Source organism: Saccopteryx bilineata, chromosome 10 (genome assembly GCF_036850765.1).
Source record: "Saccopteryx bilineata isolate mSacBil1 chromosome 10, mSacBil1_pri_phased_curated, whole genome shotgun sequence".
Taxonomy (NCBI): domain Eukaryota; kingdom Metazoa; phylum Chordata; class Mammalia; order Chiroptera; family Emballonuridae; genus Saccopteryx; species Saccopteryx bilineata.
Window position 1 is genome coordinate 26,008,829 of NC_089499.1, and position 17,568 is coordinate 26,026,396.

Sequence of the window (17,568 nt, forward strand, 5' to 3'; positions counted from 1 at the left end):
AATACATAAAATTCCCACTGATGTAAAAAGAGAGAAGGCTCTTGTTGGCTTAATTCTTCCGAGTACATGTAGATCCAAACCTGAAGTTTCTCATTTTCCAATCTTTTCCTAAAAGGAATGAAAAACCTTCCTGAATGATTCCACAGCTTTAAAACAATTGTTTTGAAAAAAAATTAAAAAAAAAATAAACAATTGTTTTGGCCGTAAGAAATCTGGTTCCGGTCCTCTCTGGGTCTCCTTCATTATACCTTTAAAATGACACAATCCCAGAAACAATGAGGTCATCAATTGCCTCCCCCATCACTTAGCTAAAACACAAGTTAATCAAAAACAGATGTAACATCTGGAACTCTGGATAAAGCGCTTTATCTCAAAACAGAGAACCTTTCAGAACTGTTGCTCCCAGAACCTGTTTCCACGCTTCTGGAAGGCTACACTAAACCCGTTTCCATCTTCCATCTCCACCTACTTCTGACTTGAGACACACTTATCCCTAAGCAGCTCTTAAGAAATCCAGACTTACTACCTGTTCTTCTGGCTACAGTAAATGTTAAAGAGGTTAGAAGAAAGAATGCAATTCTGACTGCTGTAAATGTTAAAGAGGTTAGAAGGATGCAGGCTAGCAGAGAATAACATGAAGGCTGAAGTTAAGGTCCTCTTCACAGAGCTACTCGCGAAACACTATTCACAATTCACCAATATTGACTCCCACAACCCCTCTGTAAACGGCCTTGATGTCTTGAGACCACAAGCCTTCCATGTTAAGAAACAGCATTTGTTAAGAGTATAATTACAAATTTCCTCAAAGAGATAAAATGTTGCAAGAGTAATCTCACAGCCAAATAGATTATTTTTCCACATCCAAGACCAAACAAGTAACTCATCTCTGACAAAGTCTACTGTGGTTTCTTTTCCTCTTCCTTCCATCATAGCAGACATTGACAGGCTTTTCAACACCCACCAGAGTTCTCTCTCTCCCATTCCCTGGCCTGAACTCTTATTTAAACCAACTCTTTACTGTTTCCATCAATTTCTCAACTAGACCATAAGCACCTAAATGTACAGAGTGTCTCTTAATTCTCTATACATGTTTTAGGTAATAGGCCTTCCATAAATATTTTTAAGACCTACTTCTCTGTCTTTGTGAAGGTCATGTCTAATAACATGAACAAATTCCCAAACAGTATAAAACACTACTAGGAAGTTACCAATAAAATAGGGCATTTTTTACAACAACCTAGACGGATGTACCGAGTAGTTAAGTAGAGAATTTTGCACATTCCCAAAATAATAACTGCAATTTAAGTATTCATTCTGAAATAAAACTTTCTCTGCTAAAGGGAAACTGACTCCCCAACTTTCTTTAGATAAAGCCATACTTTATAACTCACTTAAAACGTACACATAGACATACATACTCAGCAAAATACTGAGGCCAAAACAATTGCAAAGAACAGAAAGACATTTCCATTTACAAAGAAAAAGAAAGGCAGAGTAATTTTAGTCTAGTCACCCTTAGACTATCATGTTGAAATTGGGTACCAGATACATACTTATGTACCAATTACTAAATCCAGGCTGGGAAGCCCCTGAGAAGCACAGCACAACTCTCACAGAGCTTGATCACCACCCCGAAGGATGCTAAAACAGATGCCTAGTATGCCAAGAAAAAGACAGCAGTGTTCAATATACACAAATTTAATATGCCTAAGTGCAACTAAGTGCACTTGAGTTTTAAATAATGTGACCAATCCCATCCAGTTTTCCATCTGTTATGCACATGCCTTCTATCAGTGTTGAGGTTGGAGGTGTGAATCCACTCTTTCTGACCCACTTCGCAAATGCTCTTAGCATGTGCTTATCACCTGCCCAGAAAGAAGCCAGAGCTTAATGATTAATATCTGTCCTGTAATGTGGCCTCTATCTATAAACCAGTCATGCTAAAAGTGTGGTCCCTGGACCAAGGGGCTTCAGCATCACCTGGGAACCTGTTAGAGACACAAGTTCTCAGACCCTACTCCAGATCTACTGAATCAGAAAAGTTCACCGCCCTGTGATTCTGATGGACAGTAATGTTTGAGAACCACCGCCATAAACCCAACTACTTCATCTGTGCTCAATGGGGAAAAAAAGCAACAAGGTAGTTTTAATAATAGAAATTTCATCTACTGGTGATTTTAAAATCTAAAATGCCTTGGCCCCGGCCAAGTAACTCAGTTGGTTAGAGCGCTGTCCCAAAACACCAAGGCTGCAGGTTTCATTCTCACTCAGAGCACATAGAAGAATCAACCAATGAGTGTAAAAGTAAGTGGAACAGCAAATCAATGTTTCTCTCTCTCTCTCCCTCGCTTACTCTAAAGTCAATATATTTTAAAAATCTAAAAGTTCTAAGATTCCAAATACAAGGAGAAAAAGCTTCCTAATGTGTTTATTCTGGACAATAGTGAATCATGTTTATCCATTACCCCGAGAGTTTATATAAAACATCTAATATCAGAACTACCTGGTGCTTTTCAAAATACACATTTCTAAGGCCAGGTCCAGACAAGAGAAGGCATCCTTAGAAATGAGCATTTTTAACAAGTTCCCCGGTGGTTCTTTGCACCATAAAGTTTAAGAAGTGCTACAAACAGAGAATTCAAACACAAATCAGCCTACAGTTTTAAAGGTTGATGTTTTCACTGACATAACTGACTGACTACCCTTAATAAGCTATGAATCCAAAGAGAAGCAATTTTAACCTGGAAGCCTTTGAAACATCATATTCCAGGTAAAAACCATGTGCCATTTGTTCTATAAAACTGTAGCAGCCCTGGCCGGTTGGCTCAGCGGTAGAGCGTCAGCCTGGCATGCGGGAGTCCCGGGTTCAATTCCCGGCCAGGGCACAGAGGAGAGGCGCCCATCTGCTTCTCCACCCCTCCCCCTCTCCTTCCTATCTCTCTCTCTCTTCCCCTCCCGCAGCGAGGCTCCACTGGAGCAAAGATGGTCCAGGCGCTGGGGATGGCTCTGTGGCCTCTGCCTCCGGCGCTAGAATGGCTCTGGACGCAACAGAGCAACGCCCCAGAGGGGCAAAGCATCGCCCCTTGGTGGGCATGCCGGGTGGATCCCGGTCGGGCACATGCGGGAGTCTGTCTGACTGCCTCCCCGTTTCCAGCTTCAGAAAAAAGAAAGAAAAAAAAAACTAGTGATCTGAAGTACACATTAGAAATTCCAGGTGTTAGCAAAATGCTGTTTTTTTCACACTTGTCTCTGCTCAGAATAGGATATAAAGGAAAATATTATTCTTAGTCCTGAATAAACTCCCAAAGAAAAATCTCACAGCTATCTGTCTTCTCTAATCTACTCTTAGGTAGAAAATTCACTTCCTTAGAAGACTTTTCTAGGGCCAGCATCTGAGTCAGCCATCCACATTCACAAGGTCTTCAAACTACCTCAGCTTAAAAAACAAACAAACAAAAAAAAAACTTTCAAAATCAGAGATCCTGATGGCTTAAGAACTAATTTAAAGCACTCACTGGGCAGTGGAAAGGTGTTGTTACAACCCAAAACACATCTTCCTTTTCAAAAGCTCCAAAATCAAAACTAAAAAAATTACTGAGTCCCTATCAATCCAGTTAAGATCTTACTTCTTCTGTCTTTACAAGTACAGCGATCATTTACAACAAGAATTTATGCCAGGTACCATGGATTCAAAGATGACTCATTCAGAAGCAGCTCCATTCTCCTAGCAAGACCTTCTACACTGATTCAGTTTTACAGCATCTACTCTTGCTACCAGACACTAATCTACCAACATGATGATCAGCAAACCCAAACTGGTTAAATTTTAATTTCCTAGAGGGCACAGAGTACACCCAGTAGTTCCTTACCCATTGAAGAAAGCAAAGTGAAAACTACCAGTCACCAAGTACCTAATGAATGTCAAAAACAAAATAATTTCACGTCACATTTCATCCTCACCGGAACCCTTTGAATTAATTTCCGGTATCCCATTTTACAGATGAGGAGCTCAGAGCTCTGAGGGGTTAAGTAAAACAGCGACTAATTGATAGGGTGAGTGAGTGCTGAAAGTCAAGGCTGTCTAATACCAGAGAACAGATTATTATTTCTTAGTCAGAAGACTTGGGCAAGCAAGTCACTTTCAATCTCTCTAAACTGAGTCATCTCCTATATATGGGAATACCTGCTAGTTATTAGAAGATTAAAATGAAATGGTGTTCATAAATAAGGATTATTAAGGTGCTTTTTAAAGGCACAGTTTTTGGATGATAAAGCAAGAAAGGCAAAATCCCAACCAGCATGCCCCAACACCTCCAGAAACGGGCAGGACATACTTCCTAGATGCCTCAAGCTAAAATTAGCTGAGGCACCGTATTCTCTATTTTTAGTTGAAAAGGACCCTGGAGCTGGGCCAGGTTCCCAGGCTAGGGCTTGCCCAATGGTCAACTTAAGACAAGCCGGAAGTCTTACCCCAATTCTAGGCTTGCCTATCATCAAAACCCTCCCATTTCTACTCCCCACCATTCTAAAATGCACGTTTTGTTCAAGTCATGGCTGTGCTTTTTTTGCCTTTTAACTTAAGAGTAAAACATTTTTACCATCAAGAAGATTTAGTGTTCTCATTTTAAAAGGTTATTAATAATTTCTACTCAATGAATGGTAGAGTAGATCTAATTGACACACTATAACTTCCAACTATGTCCTGAGTTTCTAGGCTCTAGAGAACAGTATGGTCCCCCCCCCTAAAAAGCCTTAACAGACCTACTGGGGAAACAGCTATGTTAACCACTCAGCCCACTGCAATGTGAGCACTCTTTCATACATGTTAACCGCTGAGGATCTCAAGAGCACTACAGAAGGCAGAGACCAAGAGAGGCAAACAGCGAGGTGACAATAAGTGGGGGTCTTGAAGTATGTATAAATTACTAGCCTGACCAGGTGGTGGTGCAGTGGAGAGCATCAGACTGGGACGTGGAAGACCCAGGTTCGAGACCCTGAGGTCGCCAGCTTGAGCGCAGGCTCATCTGGTTTGAGCAAGGCTCACCAGCTTAAACCCAAGGTTGCTGGCTCGAGCAAGGGGCCACTCAGTCTGCTGTAGCCCCCCCCCCCCATCAAGACACATATGAGAAATCAATCAATGAACAACTAAGGAGCCACAACAAAGAATTGATGTTTCTCATCTCTCTCCCTTCCTGTCTATCTGTCCCTCTGTCTGACTGTAACAAAAAGAAAAAAAAAATTACTAATTGATGTACCATATAAGAGATTGTGACAAAAACAAACAGTAGGTCTTATTTCGTGCACTAGTGTTTTCATCTACATGTAAATTGCTGGAAGGGGAGGGCCAGGGGATTCTAGTGTCTGAAAAAAACAACAAACAATTTAAAAAATGGAATGATGAAATAGGGAGGTTCCGCAGACACCTGCCCTTCTCCATCAGCAGCTATGACCCTGAACCACTACAAATCAAGCAAATCCACACAGTATCAGTTTCAGCCCCAAAAGGGCAGGACCACCAAGTTGTGCATATACCTTTGAACCTTATGTAGGCTTAAACCTATTACAGCATAGTAGTTAGCTTGTGCTCCCCAAGTGGACTTTGTGGATTCAAAATCTGGCTCTACCACTTGACTTTCCATCAGGCCCTCATCTTCAAATGGTAATGACAGTACTTCACTGAATTAACGTGAGGTATCAAAGTAGTAAGTACCACATGTACAGGGCCTCGCACTTAGTAAATGCTCAATAGGTACTAGTGATGTTTTAAGCCTCCCTCTCCTTTCTTAGCTCAATTGTGAAGGTGTCCTGTGACCCAGTCATTTCTCTGTACATTCTTGTTTCCACACCACCTTCTGAATCCCTTAACTCCATTGCCTGGTCAAGCAGCTTCCTACTTCATGTCTGCGTCTTCCGCTGTTGTGCTGTTTCTCCATCCAAGTGAAGACTTCTCTACCCTTATCTTCCTCTATTTTCTTTCCAAGTTAGGAGAAACACAGAATACAGGTTTGTAAAGATATGAATAAACTATGTGGGAATGTTTTCCTAATTTTTAAAATATTAATTAAAACCAGAGCTAATAAGTTTATAGAATGAGTTATTTAAAGAACCTAGTATACACAATCAAAACCTATCTGTGACAAAAATGTATGAGTCAATTTTTACCACTTCTGTTTCAGATCCATAATTGTCACGGAGAGGGCGCAGACACAACATGTTATGAATTATAGGACAGCTAGATGAAACGGTCCCTTGTTTATGTGTATTAAAACAATGATATCAACTTAAAGGAAAGGGTCAGAGGTACACCATTCAGAAATGAATTTGGTCCCACCCTAGTCAACATTTACAAATTAAAGAAAGTAAAGGGGAGTGTTTATCAAAATTCCCTCTGACATGCCCTCGCTGGGTAGCCCAGTTGGTTAGAGCATCGTCTGGATATGCCAAGGTTTCGGGTTCAATCCCCAGTCAGGGCACATACAAGAATCAACCAGTAAATGCATAAATAAGTGGAACAACAAATCAATGTTTTTTCTCTCTCACTAAAATCAATAAAGAAATAAAAAATAAAAAACCTCCCTCTGACAGATGGCAGAAACTGTTACTATACTAACAGCTTGTGACAGCTTGAATTTGGAGCCAAAAGGAACAAGAGAAAATATAAAGACAATTGAAAATTCCTACACTTAAAAGTCAACTCCCGGCCCTGGCCGGTTGGCTTAGCGGTAGAGCGTCGGCCTGGCGTGCGGGGGACCCGGATTCAATTCCCCGCCAGGGCACATAGGAGAAGCGCCCATCTGCTTCTCCACTCTCCTCCTCCTTCCTCTCTGTCTCTCTCTTCCGCTCCCGCAGCCAAAGCTCCATTGGAGCAAAGATGGCCCGGGCGCTGGGGATGGCTCCTTGGCCTCTGCCCCAGGCGCCAGAGTGGCTCTGGTCACGGCAGAGCATCGCCCCATGATGGGCAGAGCTTCGCCCCTGGTGGGCGTGCCGGGTGGATCCTGGTCGGGCGCATGCGGAGTCTGTCTGACTGTCACTCCCCGTTTCCAACTTTAGAAAAATACCAAAAAAAAAAAAAAAAGTCAAGTCCCTACACAACGGATGAAACCTAGCTTCAAAAGTTCAAATGAAAAGGTCCTAACCAACTGCAAGGTTACTGTGAGTCAGCAAAGCAGTAAGCTACAAAAGCTAAGCTTGCCAGAGAATTCATTTGCAGCAGAATCCCAAACTTGGAACTTGGTAACTGTCCAACCATTTGCACAGGAGCCTGTTCATTTCTGGATGCTACAGCCCAAGGGCAACAAGAATGATGATCAGGGAAAAAACACTGTGCAAGAACCAAGGTGTGAGAACTGCGAATAGAAAGGGGGATGAGACTGGGTGGTGGACGGTTCTCCAAGGGAAGTTTTATAATTTGTAGCTCCAAAAGGAAAGAATAAGATCAGTGCACCTGTTCCAGGAAGATTCACACCAGAGAAACATTTTCTAATCACCTGAGCCTACCCATATATGAGGTTGCAGTGCTGGAAGAATTTATGTATGCTAAAGGCTGGGTTAGAAGAGGTTAAACATGATCATCTCCAAATCCAATCGAGTAAAGAGTGTAATTCCATGACAGTTATCCAATTTTAACAACAACCTCAAAGGCTAAGTAGGCCCATAGGTAATTAAAATAGTTAGAAAATGACTACATTTCTCTTGATGGTGGAAAATTCACAACACATTTGTTATCAAGTCATGCTTATTACAGCAAATAACTTGAAAAATAAAAACTAGCTTCTTTTGTAACCTCACTGGCTTCAGGTATAAAAGCCATCATTTGTGGGCAGACAAAACAAAAGGAAGCAAAATATTGTTCTGTGGCATTGCTGGAAATGTTACCAAAAAAAGATTTATGAAGCCAAATTCTGCCGATCAGGTCCAGGAAAGGTCAGTGACCTATGGGTTTGAAAAAAATGAACTGAGATGAACAATGACCAGTCCTACAGAAGGCCTCAGAGTCACTTAGGACCACCTTGAGTCACTCTGACCTCACAAAGGAGTTGAATGATTAACTATGGGAGTGACCCGTTTACAGGAAGGATCTCGGCCCAAGGGAATTTTCAAGCCGGTTTTTGTGACAATAGATACGTAAGACAGGCTGCATCCTAGAGGATAACATTTTTTTTGAACAGTGAATCAGCTTCATAACAAGGGCGGCTGTTGTCCTATCTGCCGGGCGTTGCTCAGACTCTAAGCACCAGACTCCTACGAGGGTCTCAAGTCGGGGAAACCCCACGCGAGTCCCAGGAACCTTCTTGGGCCCCTAGCACGCCCTCGTCTGCACTTCTTCCTCACTATGCAGGGGTCCATCCGTCTGCCTAACCCCGGCTTCGCGCACCGGGGTCACCGCCCGGACGAGAAGGCAGCGGCCGAAGCACTGCGGCTTCTGCGCCCGCCCCAGAGCCGCGCGACCGCGGGGTTCACGGCCCGTGCACGCGCGGCCTCCCCCGCACAGTGCATCCCCGCCGGAGAGGGAATCGCGGCCACGTCACAGCCGGGAGGGTTCCAAGGGGGCGGGGCCCCGGGAGTCTGCGGCACTCCCCGCGCCGGCGCGCGCGCACGCGCCCGCCCCCACGTGTCCCTGCGGCCCCGGGGAATGTGGGTCACGGAGCCGAGCGGCCTCACGTGTTCCCGCCCGCCGCCGCCTCAGCGCCCATTATGTAATGCCGCGTCACGCGCCCGCCCAGCCAACCGGCGCCCGCGCGCCGCAGAACGTAAACACAGCGCGCACGTGGCTCGCGCGGCCCGGCCATGTGAGAGGGGGGCCGGGCCGGCGCCACCCGGCCGCGCTGCGGCGTTGCAGGGAACCGTGCGGGCGACCTCGCGGCGGCTCGGGGGGCGACGAGAGCCGAGCCCGGGCCGGGTTCGCGGCGCGCAGGAGCCCAGCTCGCGGCCCCGGGGACACCCCCGGCAGCCGCCCCGCGATGCGCCCCCTCCGCCGGCCCCGACCCGCCGCAGTCCGGCTCTTACCCGCATTCACCTCCATGGTGCCCTCGGGGAGGGGCCGAGGCCGCCCGCTTCCCGCCGCGGGGGCAGCACCGCCTCGGCCTCAGCGCCGCGCCGCAGCGGGCTGGAGGCAGCGGTGGGCGCGGGGCCCCGTCATGGGAGGGGCGGGCGGGGTGCCCGGGGCCGGCGGCCGGAGAGCGGTCTGCGGAGAGAGGCGGCGGCGGCCCGCGAGGGGCGCTCCTCGCGGGGACCCTGACAACAAAAGCGGCGGCGCAGAGGCTTCCTGCAGCCAGCGCACCGCGGCAGCGAGGGCGGCGGGCGGGGAGGGCAGCCCGACCATGTGACCCGCGCACACACCCCGTCCTCGCCCGCCCCTCGCTGGCCGCTGCGGCGGCTCCGCCCCCTCCCGCCGCCTCCTCCCGGATCCTCCCCGGCCCCCCTTCCTCTCCTCCGCTGCTCCTTTCTTTCCTTCGTCCCCTGGCCCCTTCCCTTCTCCATCTCCCTCCTCTCCACATCCCTTCTCTCCCCTCCACCCAGCTGACCTTCCCGCCTCGGGCCGGGAGCCCCCATCCACGCCCCCCAGGCCTGCTGCCCTGCACCTGGTAACACCTCAAGTCAACTCGGATACTTAACCGAGGACCTCCCCGTGGCGCCGAGCAGACCAGCTTTTCCGGACTCCGGATGATGCCAACTTGGCTCGGGCTAGCCCAGTCCCTGACCTACCCCCGGGTCCCGCTCTCCCACTGGACAGACCTCTAGACGCTGGACACTTGGAGGACACAGCCATTCTCTTCCTTCTGCATGCCGTGGGCGATTTCATCCAACCCTGTAGCTTAAATAGACCTGTGTTCTGAAGAGTGCCAAATTCACATTTCAAACAAGACCTCTCCTCTGAGCTCCAGCTTCCTATACCCAGCAACCCGTTTAGTTGTGCCCTGTTGATGTCCCTTAGGCGTATCCAATTTTAGATGTAGAGTTGTAGACAGATGTATGCGTGTGTCAAAAGTCAGTGAATGCGCACGTAAGATTTGTGCCTTCACCTGATATGTAGATTTTATATCAAAAGAAAAAAACGGAACCAAATGACGTGTATGCCAAGGTATGCAGAGGAAAGGGCATTGATGTTGGCGATTTTAAATGCATTGCAAAAGGAACGTGAGCTGATGGATGGAGGAGTGGGTAAATGGATAGAAGTATAGTAAAACCTTAGTTGTAGATGTTGTATATGGGTATTCTCTGTAAAATTAGAAATTGTGCTTTCAAAATGTTTAGTATAAAGTGTTGAGAAAAGCCTGACCAGGCGATGACGCAGTGGATAGAGAGTGGCTTGAGACTTGGAGGACCCAGGTTCAAAACCTCAAGGTCACCAGCCTGAGTGGGGCTCATAGACATGACCCAGTGGTTGCTGGCTTGAGCCCAAAGGTCGCTGGCTTGAGCCAGGGGTCGCCAGCTGGGCTAGAAAGCCAAACCAATCTGTAGTTATGACACTTTAGTTCATTAATTGCTTTTCATAGGTGCCTTGGGTGGGGAGGTCCAGACCAGCCAGTAACCCCTGGCTCAAGCTAAAGACCCCTGGCTCAAGCAAGCGACCTTTAAACTCAAGCCAGCAACAATGGGATCATGTCAAAGATCCCACACTCAAGCAGGCAAGCCCACTCTCAATCTGGTGAGCCCGCTGTGCTCAAGCCTGTGACCTTGAGGTTTCAAACCTGGGGTACCGCAGTGTCCCAGGTCAGTGCTCTATCCACTGCGCCAACACTGTTCAGGCACAAATCTGAGCTATTCTACCTTCATAATATGCCATTACCCTTTGTACTTCTCACCATCTGCATTGCTGTTACTCTAGACCAGCATGCCACAAGAACATGCAATACTTTACTACTTAAGCAGGGACACTGACCTCTTTTTGCCTTAGATTATCAAAAAAAAAAGGCAACGGCCAACACAACAATAGTTTTCTGGTGTGAATAAGTCAAAATTATACTTTTTTGTTTTGTCAGATCAACAAAAAATATAACATTTTTTGGTGTGCTGCAGAAATTTTTTTAATGTAAATGAGATCTGATTACTCTGTTTAAACCCTCCAATTTTTTTGCACTTTGAAAAAAATCCAATGCCAATCAGGTAAAGACACTACAAAGAAAGAAAACGATAGGCCAATATCCCTGATGAACTTAGATGCTAATATTCTCGACAAAATATAAAATATTAGCAAACCGGATCCAGCAATACGTGAAAAAAAATCATACATCACAATCAAGTAGGATTTATTCTGGGGAGGCAAGGCTGGTACAATATTTGCAAATCAATAAATGTGACTCATCACATCAACAAAAGGAAAAATAAAAATTACATAATATCAATAGATGCAGAAAAAGCATTTGATAAAATCCCAACACCCATTTATGATTAAAACTCTCAGCAAAGTGGGAATACAGGGAACATCAACATGATAAAGGCCATCTATGACAAACCCACAGCCAACATGATACTCAATGGGCAAAAATTAAAAGCAATAGATTTAAGATCAGAAACAAGGCAGGGTGTCCACTTTCACCACTCTCATGCAACATAGTTCTGGAAGTCCTAGCCACAGCAATCAGACAAGAAGAAGAAATAGGCATTCAGATAGGAAAAGAAGAAGTAAAACCATCATTATTTGCTGATGAAATGATACTGTACATAAAATATCCCTAAAGTCTCAGTCAAAAAACTACTAGAACTGATAAATGAATTCAGCAAGGTGGCTAGATATAAAATTAATCAGAATCAGTGGCATTTTTATACACCAACAATAAACTGTCTGAAAGAGAAATTAAGGAAATAATCCCCTTCACTATTACAACAACAACAAAAAAGTACGTAGGAGTAAATTTAACTAAGAAGGTAAAAGACTTGTACTCAAAAAATTATAAAACACTGATAAAAGAAATCAAGAAAGATACAAACAAGTGGAAGCATATATTGTGTTCATGGATAGGAAGAATAAACATCATTTAAATGTCTATATTACCCAAAATAATCTATAAATTTAATGCAATTCCTATTAAAATACCAATAGCATACTTCAAAGATATAGAAAAAATATTCCAAAAATTTATATGAAGCCAAAAAAGAACACAAAAAGCCTCAGCAATCTTGCAAATGAAGAATAAAGTGGGAAATATCACACTTTCTGATATCAAGTTATACTACAAGGCCATTGTACCCAAACCAGCTTGGTACTGGCATAAGAACAGGCATACAGATCAATGGAACAGAACAGAGAACCCAGAAATAAGCCCACACCTTTATAGTCAATTGATATTTGACAAAGGAGGTAAGAGCATATAATGGAGTAAAGACAGTCTCTTTAATAAATGGTGTTGGGAAATTTGGACAGGTACATGCAAAAAAGTGAAACTAGACCGCCAACTTACATCATTCACAAAAATAAACTCAAAATGGATAAAAAATTTAAAGTCATGAAACCATAAACATCTTGGAAGAAAATATAGGCAGTAAACTCCAATATCTCTCGTAGCAATATTTTTTGCAGATTATCTGGACAGGATGAACAAATGGGACTATATCAAACTAAAAAGCTTTTGCACAGCTAAAGACACCATTAACAAAATAAAAAGACAACCCACACAATGGAAGAACATATTTGACAATACGTCTGATAAGGAGTTAATAACCAAAATTTATAAAGAACTTCTAAAACTCAACACCAGGAAGGTAATCCAATTAATAAATGGGCGAAAGAACTGTGTGTCTAACACTTCTCCAAAGAGGACATACAGATGGCCAATAGGCATATGAAAAAATGTTCAACATCACTAATCATCTGAGAAATGCAAATTAAAACCACAATGAGATACCACCTCACACCAGTCAAAATGGCGCTCATTAACAAAACAATACACAGTAAATGCTGGCGAGGGTGTGGAGAAATGGGAACCCTCCTGCACTGCTGGTGGGAATGCAGACTGGTATAGCCACTGTGGAGAACTGTATGGAGATTCCTCAAAAAATTAAAAATAGAACTGCCTTTTGACCCAGCTATACCACTTTTAAGAATATATCCTAAGAATACCAAATCACTGATTCAAAAGAAGATGCATACCCCCGTGCTTATTGCAGCATTGTTTACAATAGCCAAGATCTGGAAACAGCCCAAGTGTCCATCAGTGGACAAGTGTATTAAACAGCTTTGGTACATATACACAATGAAATACTACTTGGCCATGAAAAAGAAGGAAATCTTACCTTTTGTGACAGCATGGATGGACTTGAAGAGTATTATGCTAAGTGAAATAAGCCAGACAGAGAAAGACAAATATCATATGATCTCACTTATATGTGGAATCTAAAGAACAGAGTGAACTGAGAGGGATGGAATGGAGGCAGAGGCAGGGTCACAGGGACCAGAGGGACAGCAGTCAGAGGAAAGGAGGATGAGGAGATAGGAGTAGAGAAGGTGAAGGGATTAGTGAAATTATATCTACATAATACAGAGATATAGATAACAGGACAGCAAATCCCCGAGGGAAGTGGGGAGGGAGCTAGGGGGAGGGGCCAAAAGGGGTATTAAAAGGGACATGGGTGGGGAGTGAGGGTTTTATATTCAGTGAGACACTTGAATCCATGTAAACACAATAAATTAAAATTAATAAAAAAAGTTTTTTTCAAATCCAATACCTTACCTTGACCTGCAGAGCCCTGCACAGACCATGGCCCCTGCTCCTCTTTCCTAGGCTCTCATGCCACCTTCTAAACACAGTTCCTGAACCACAGCGGTCCTCTTTTCTTCCCTAGCTCAGGGCTGTATCACCCTATGTGATGCTGATGCAAGAGTTTCCCAGGCTACACTTTGTTGCTTGTTTTTTTCATTTTATGTATCAACCATCGCCTGCTTCTGCACAGGTAAAATGAGGTCAAGATGAATAGTCTATAAAGCAGAAAAGAAATCATAAAAGGATACCACTCTGAAAAGGCTACGTACTGTACCGTTCTAATTGTAGGACATTCTGGAAAAGCCATGAAGTGGAAATGGTAAAAATATCATTGGTTGCCAGGGGTTAGGAGGGGAGGGGGGGACAAAGTGGCAAAGCACAGAGGATTTTTTAGAGCAGCGAAAACTGTTCTGTTTACTACAATGGTGGACACGTGTTCAAAGAATACCTAAAGTGAACCTCGTGGAAACTATGGACTTTTGATCATTATATTGTGTTAATATAGATTCATTGGTGGTAACAAATGTACCACAGTGTTATAGGACGTTGATAGTGGGGGAGGCTGTGTGTGTGTTTATAGGGGATAGAGGAATACGGGAACGCTCTGTAATTTCCATTCAATTTTGTTGTGAACCTAAAATTATTCTTAAAGTCTATTAAAAAAGAAAAAGAGAGAGAGAAAGTATACTACCATTTAAATTTGAATAATAGAAGTGTGGAAGTGTAAATAAGCCATTGCAAAGGAAATAAGACCCTCTCTTCCATGATAATGCCTATGAAATAAAATCTGTGTCTATGAACCTCATTTTAGTTTTTTAAGGCCGCCTCCTTCCAGTGAGGCTTTGTGGGTAACTATCAAAGGCTATAAAACTATAACCCAGCATAGTCCCCAACCACACCACTGGCCCTAGAAACATGTTGGGCTCATCAGTGCTACAGGAGAATGCTGAGCAGCATCCTGGTTGGACAATCCCCCTAGTGTTACAGCTGCAGTGGAAATTGCCTTTGCCGCTGTCATTTGAGGGAGCCTCATTTATTAACCCTATGGAGTCTGTGTTTCAGACTCCATATAATAATTCGCAGACCATTCATTGTGGGTTTCTACCTACTCCACCTTCTTCATTCCTCTGACCAAGATTATAACTCTGTTGAATGAAGTGACTGTGTCTTCAAATTCATTGGCTAAAAATGCAAATTATTTCCTGGGAAAGCTACCTCATTAATACTTATATTCCACTAAACCTAGGGCCCTGGGAAACTGAACACAGGACTCGTCAATCTGGGTGTAGATAAAGAAGGAAAGAACCTAAATGTTAGAGTCCTCTAAGCTCAAGATCAGAAACAACAGGCCAGGGCAGTATGAAGACCTGGATGAAAGAGAGGTATTGGTGGGTAAAGGGGATGTCGGAGGGGGTGGTGGGTGATAGAGTTTCCTTAATGTGAAGGCCAATTAAAACCTTTAAGGTGGCCCTGGCCGGTTGGCTCAGCGGTAGAGCGTCGGCCTGGCGTGCAGAAGTCCCGGGTTTGATTCCCGGCCAGGGCACATAGGAGAAGCGCCCATTTGCTTCTCTACCCCCACCCCTCCATCCTCTCTGTCTCTCTCTTCCCCTCCCTCAGCCAAGGCTCCATTGGAGCAAAGATGGCCTGGGCGCTGGGGATGGCTCCTTGGCCTCTGCCCCAGGCGCTAGAGTGGCTCTGGTCACAGCAGAGCAATGCCCCTGAGGGGCAGAGCGTCGACCCCTGGTGGGCAGAGCATCGCCCCTGGTGGGCGTGCCTGGTGGATCCCGGTCGGGCACATGCGGGAGTCTGTCTGACTGTCTCTCCCCGTTTCCAGCTTCAGAAAAATACAAAAAAAAAAAAACCTTTAAGGTAACTCTCATTTTTAAATGTACTAATGAACATTTTAGTTCCCAATACCACAGTAGCACCTAAACCTTACTTTCGTTGTACTCGATCAACAGTTCTCAAATGTTTTGAACTCAAAATTCCTTCACATTTAAAATTATTGAAGACCACAAAGTGCTTTTTTGTAAGCTATAGTTACTGATATTTATTGATACCTATTAGAAATTAAAACAGAATTGTTTAAAACACAAGTGTACACTGAATCTATGTCATAGAGCAGTGACATCATCACCTTAGCAAACAGCTTCAGTGGTTTCCTCTGCCACAGCCTTTGCAATTGCTATTTATCATGATATTTGCAATGCGTCTTTTTTTTTTTTTTTTTTTTTACAGAGACAGAGAGAGCGTCAGAGAGAGGGATAGATAGGGACAGACAGACAGGAACGGAGAGAGATGAGAAGCATCAATCATTAGTTTTTTGTTGCGACACCTTAGTTGTTCATTGATTGCGTTCTCATATGTGCCTTGACCGTGGGCCTTCAGCAGACTGAGCAACCCCTTGCTCGAGCCAGCGACCTTGGGTTCAAGCTGGTGAGCTTTGCTCAAACCAGATGAGCCCGCGCTCAAGCTGGCGACCTCGGGGTCTCGAACCTGGGTCCTCCGCATCCCAGTACGACGCTCTATCCACTGCGCCACCGCCTGGTCAGGTGCAACGTGTCTTCTTCCAGGCTCCTCTTTCCTTGGTTGTTGTGTGGTCGTAGTACTGGCTTCTATATCATCCCCCAATATTGCATCAAAGTTTGACTTTATTGTAAGTTCCAAATTTTGTCTATACTTATTTTTTCCCCTTCATAAAATTACCATATTTATATTTGTTCAGATAATACGAGGATGTAACAACACACACTGATTAAGCTACAATATAGGGATTCATGAATAATAATGCACTAAAATCATGAAAAGTAAAAATAAAACTTTTAATGAAATGTGTAAAGTAGCTCCATAAAACAAAACAAAACCACAGAATTAGCAGCCAAAGGATAGGTGATTCTGATTATTAGCTAAATGGAGATGTGGAAATAAAAACCACAAAATCAAGAACTTTATTTTCCTTTTTTTTTTTTTTTTTTTTTTTTGTATTTTTCTGAAGCTGGAAACGGGGAGAGACAGTCAGACAGACTCCCGCATGCGCTCGACCGGGATCCACCCAGCAACCCGGCACACCCACCAGGGGCGACGCTCTGCCCACCAGGGGGCGATGCTCTGCCCCTCCGGGGCATCGCTCTGCCGAGACCAGAGCCACTCTAGCGCCTGGGGCAGAAGCCAAAGAGCCATCCCCAGCGCCGCCAGGGCCATCTTTGCTCCAATGGAGCCTTGGCTGCGGGAGGAGAAGAGAGAGACAGAGAGGAAGGAGGGGGTGGGAGTGGAGAAGCAAATGGATGCTTCTCCTATGTGCCCTGGCCAGGAATCAAATCCGGGACTTCTGCACGCCAGGCCGACGCTCTACCGCTGAGCCAACCAGCTAGGGCCTTATTTTACTTTTTTTCTGTGGCTGCCATAACTCTGTTAATTGTCTTCTTTTTTTTTTTTTTTTATACCGGGAAGAGCGGGAACGCAGTCCTTCACTACCACAAATTATGCAGTCAAGTTTCTCATTTTAGGGGAAGTCACAGCGGTCAGCACAGCCAGAGTGCAATGGATAAGCCTTGCCCTGGCAAAACCACCTTCGTGATCATGGTATCTCCCCTGCCAGGTAAGTGGAATTTTCATTTATATGAGGATCGACACTGGAGTTAGTATTTCACTTCACCTGAATAGCTCCAATTTATCACATACTTTGGGGACTCAGAAAACAAGAATATTTCCTCTTTTTGCAAATTAATACCATTAATAGTGCATTTGGTGGCCCGTATCACTGAGTATAATGATTAGTCGTGGACTCAGTCCACTTTTGTTCTCCCAGTTCAATTTATATTATTAACTGCCCCACTTACTGGTGCGAATTCATGGTGCATCACCAGTC

General features: G+C 44.5%; 1 protein-coding gene and 1 non-coding gene across 3 annotated transcripts in view; both read right to left on the reverse strand.

The window, feature by feature from the left end:
- Positions 1-9,309, reverse strand: part of NR1D2 (nuclear receptor subfamily 1 group D member 2) — a 40,295-nt gene extending 30,986 nt beyond the window's left edge. For both annotated transcript variants that reach the window (XM_066244410.1, XM_066244409.1), the window contains exon 1: positions 9,007-9,309. In XM_066244410.1, the coding sequence (XP_066100507.1) occupies positions 9,007-9,022 (16 nt within the window). In that variant the 5' untranslated portion in view covers positions 9,023-9,309. The remainder of the gene's footprint in view (positions 1-9,006) is intronic.
- Positions 9,310-17,144: 7,835 nt separating this feature from the next.
- On the reverse strand, positions 17,145-17,306 carry LOC136314878 (U1 spliceosomal RNA). The gene has a single exon (XR_010727448.1). It is a non-coding gene; the product is annotated as a U1 spliceosomal RNA (small nuclear RNA).
- Positions 17,307-17,568: the final 262 nt, after the last annotated feature.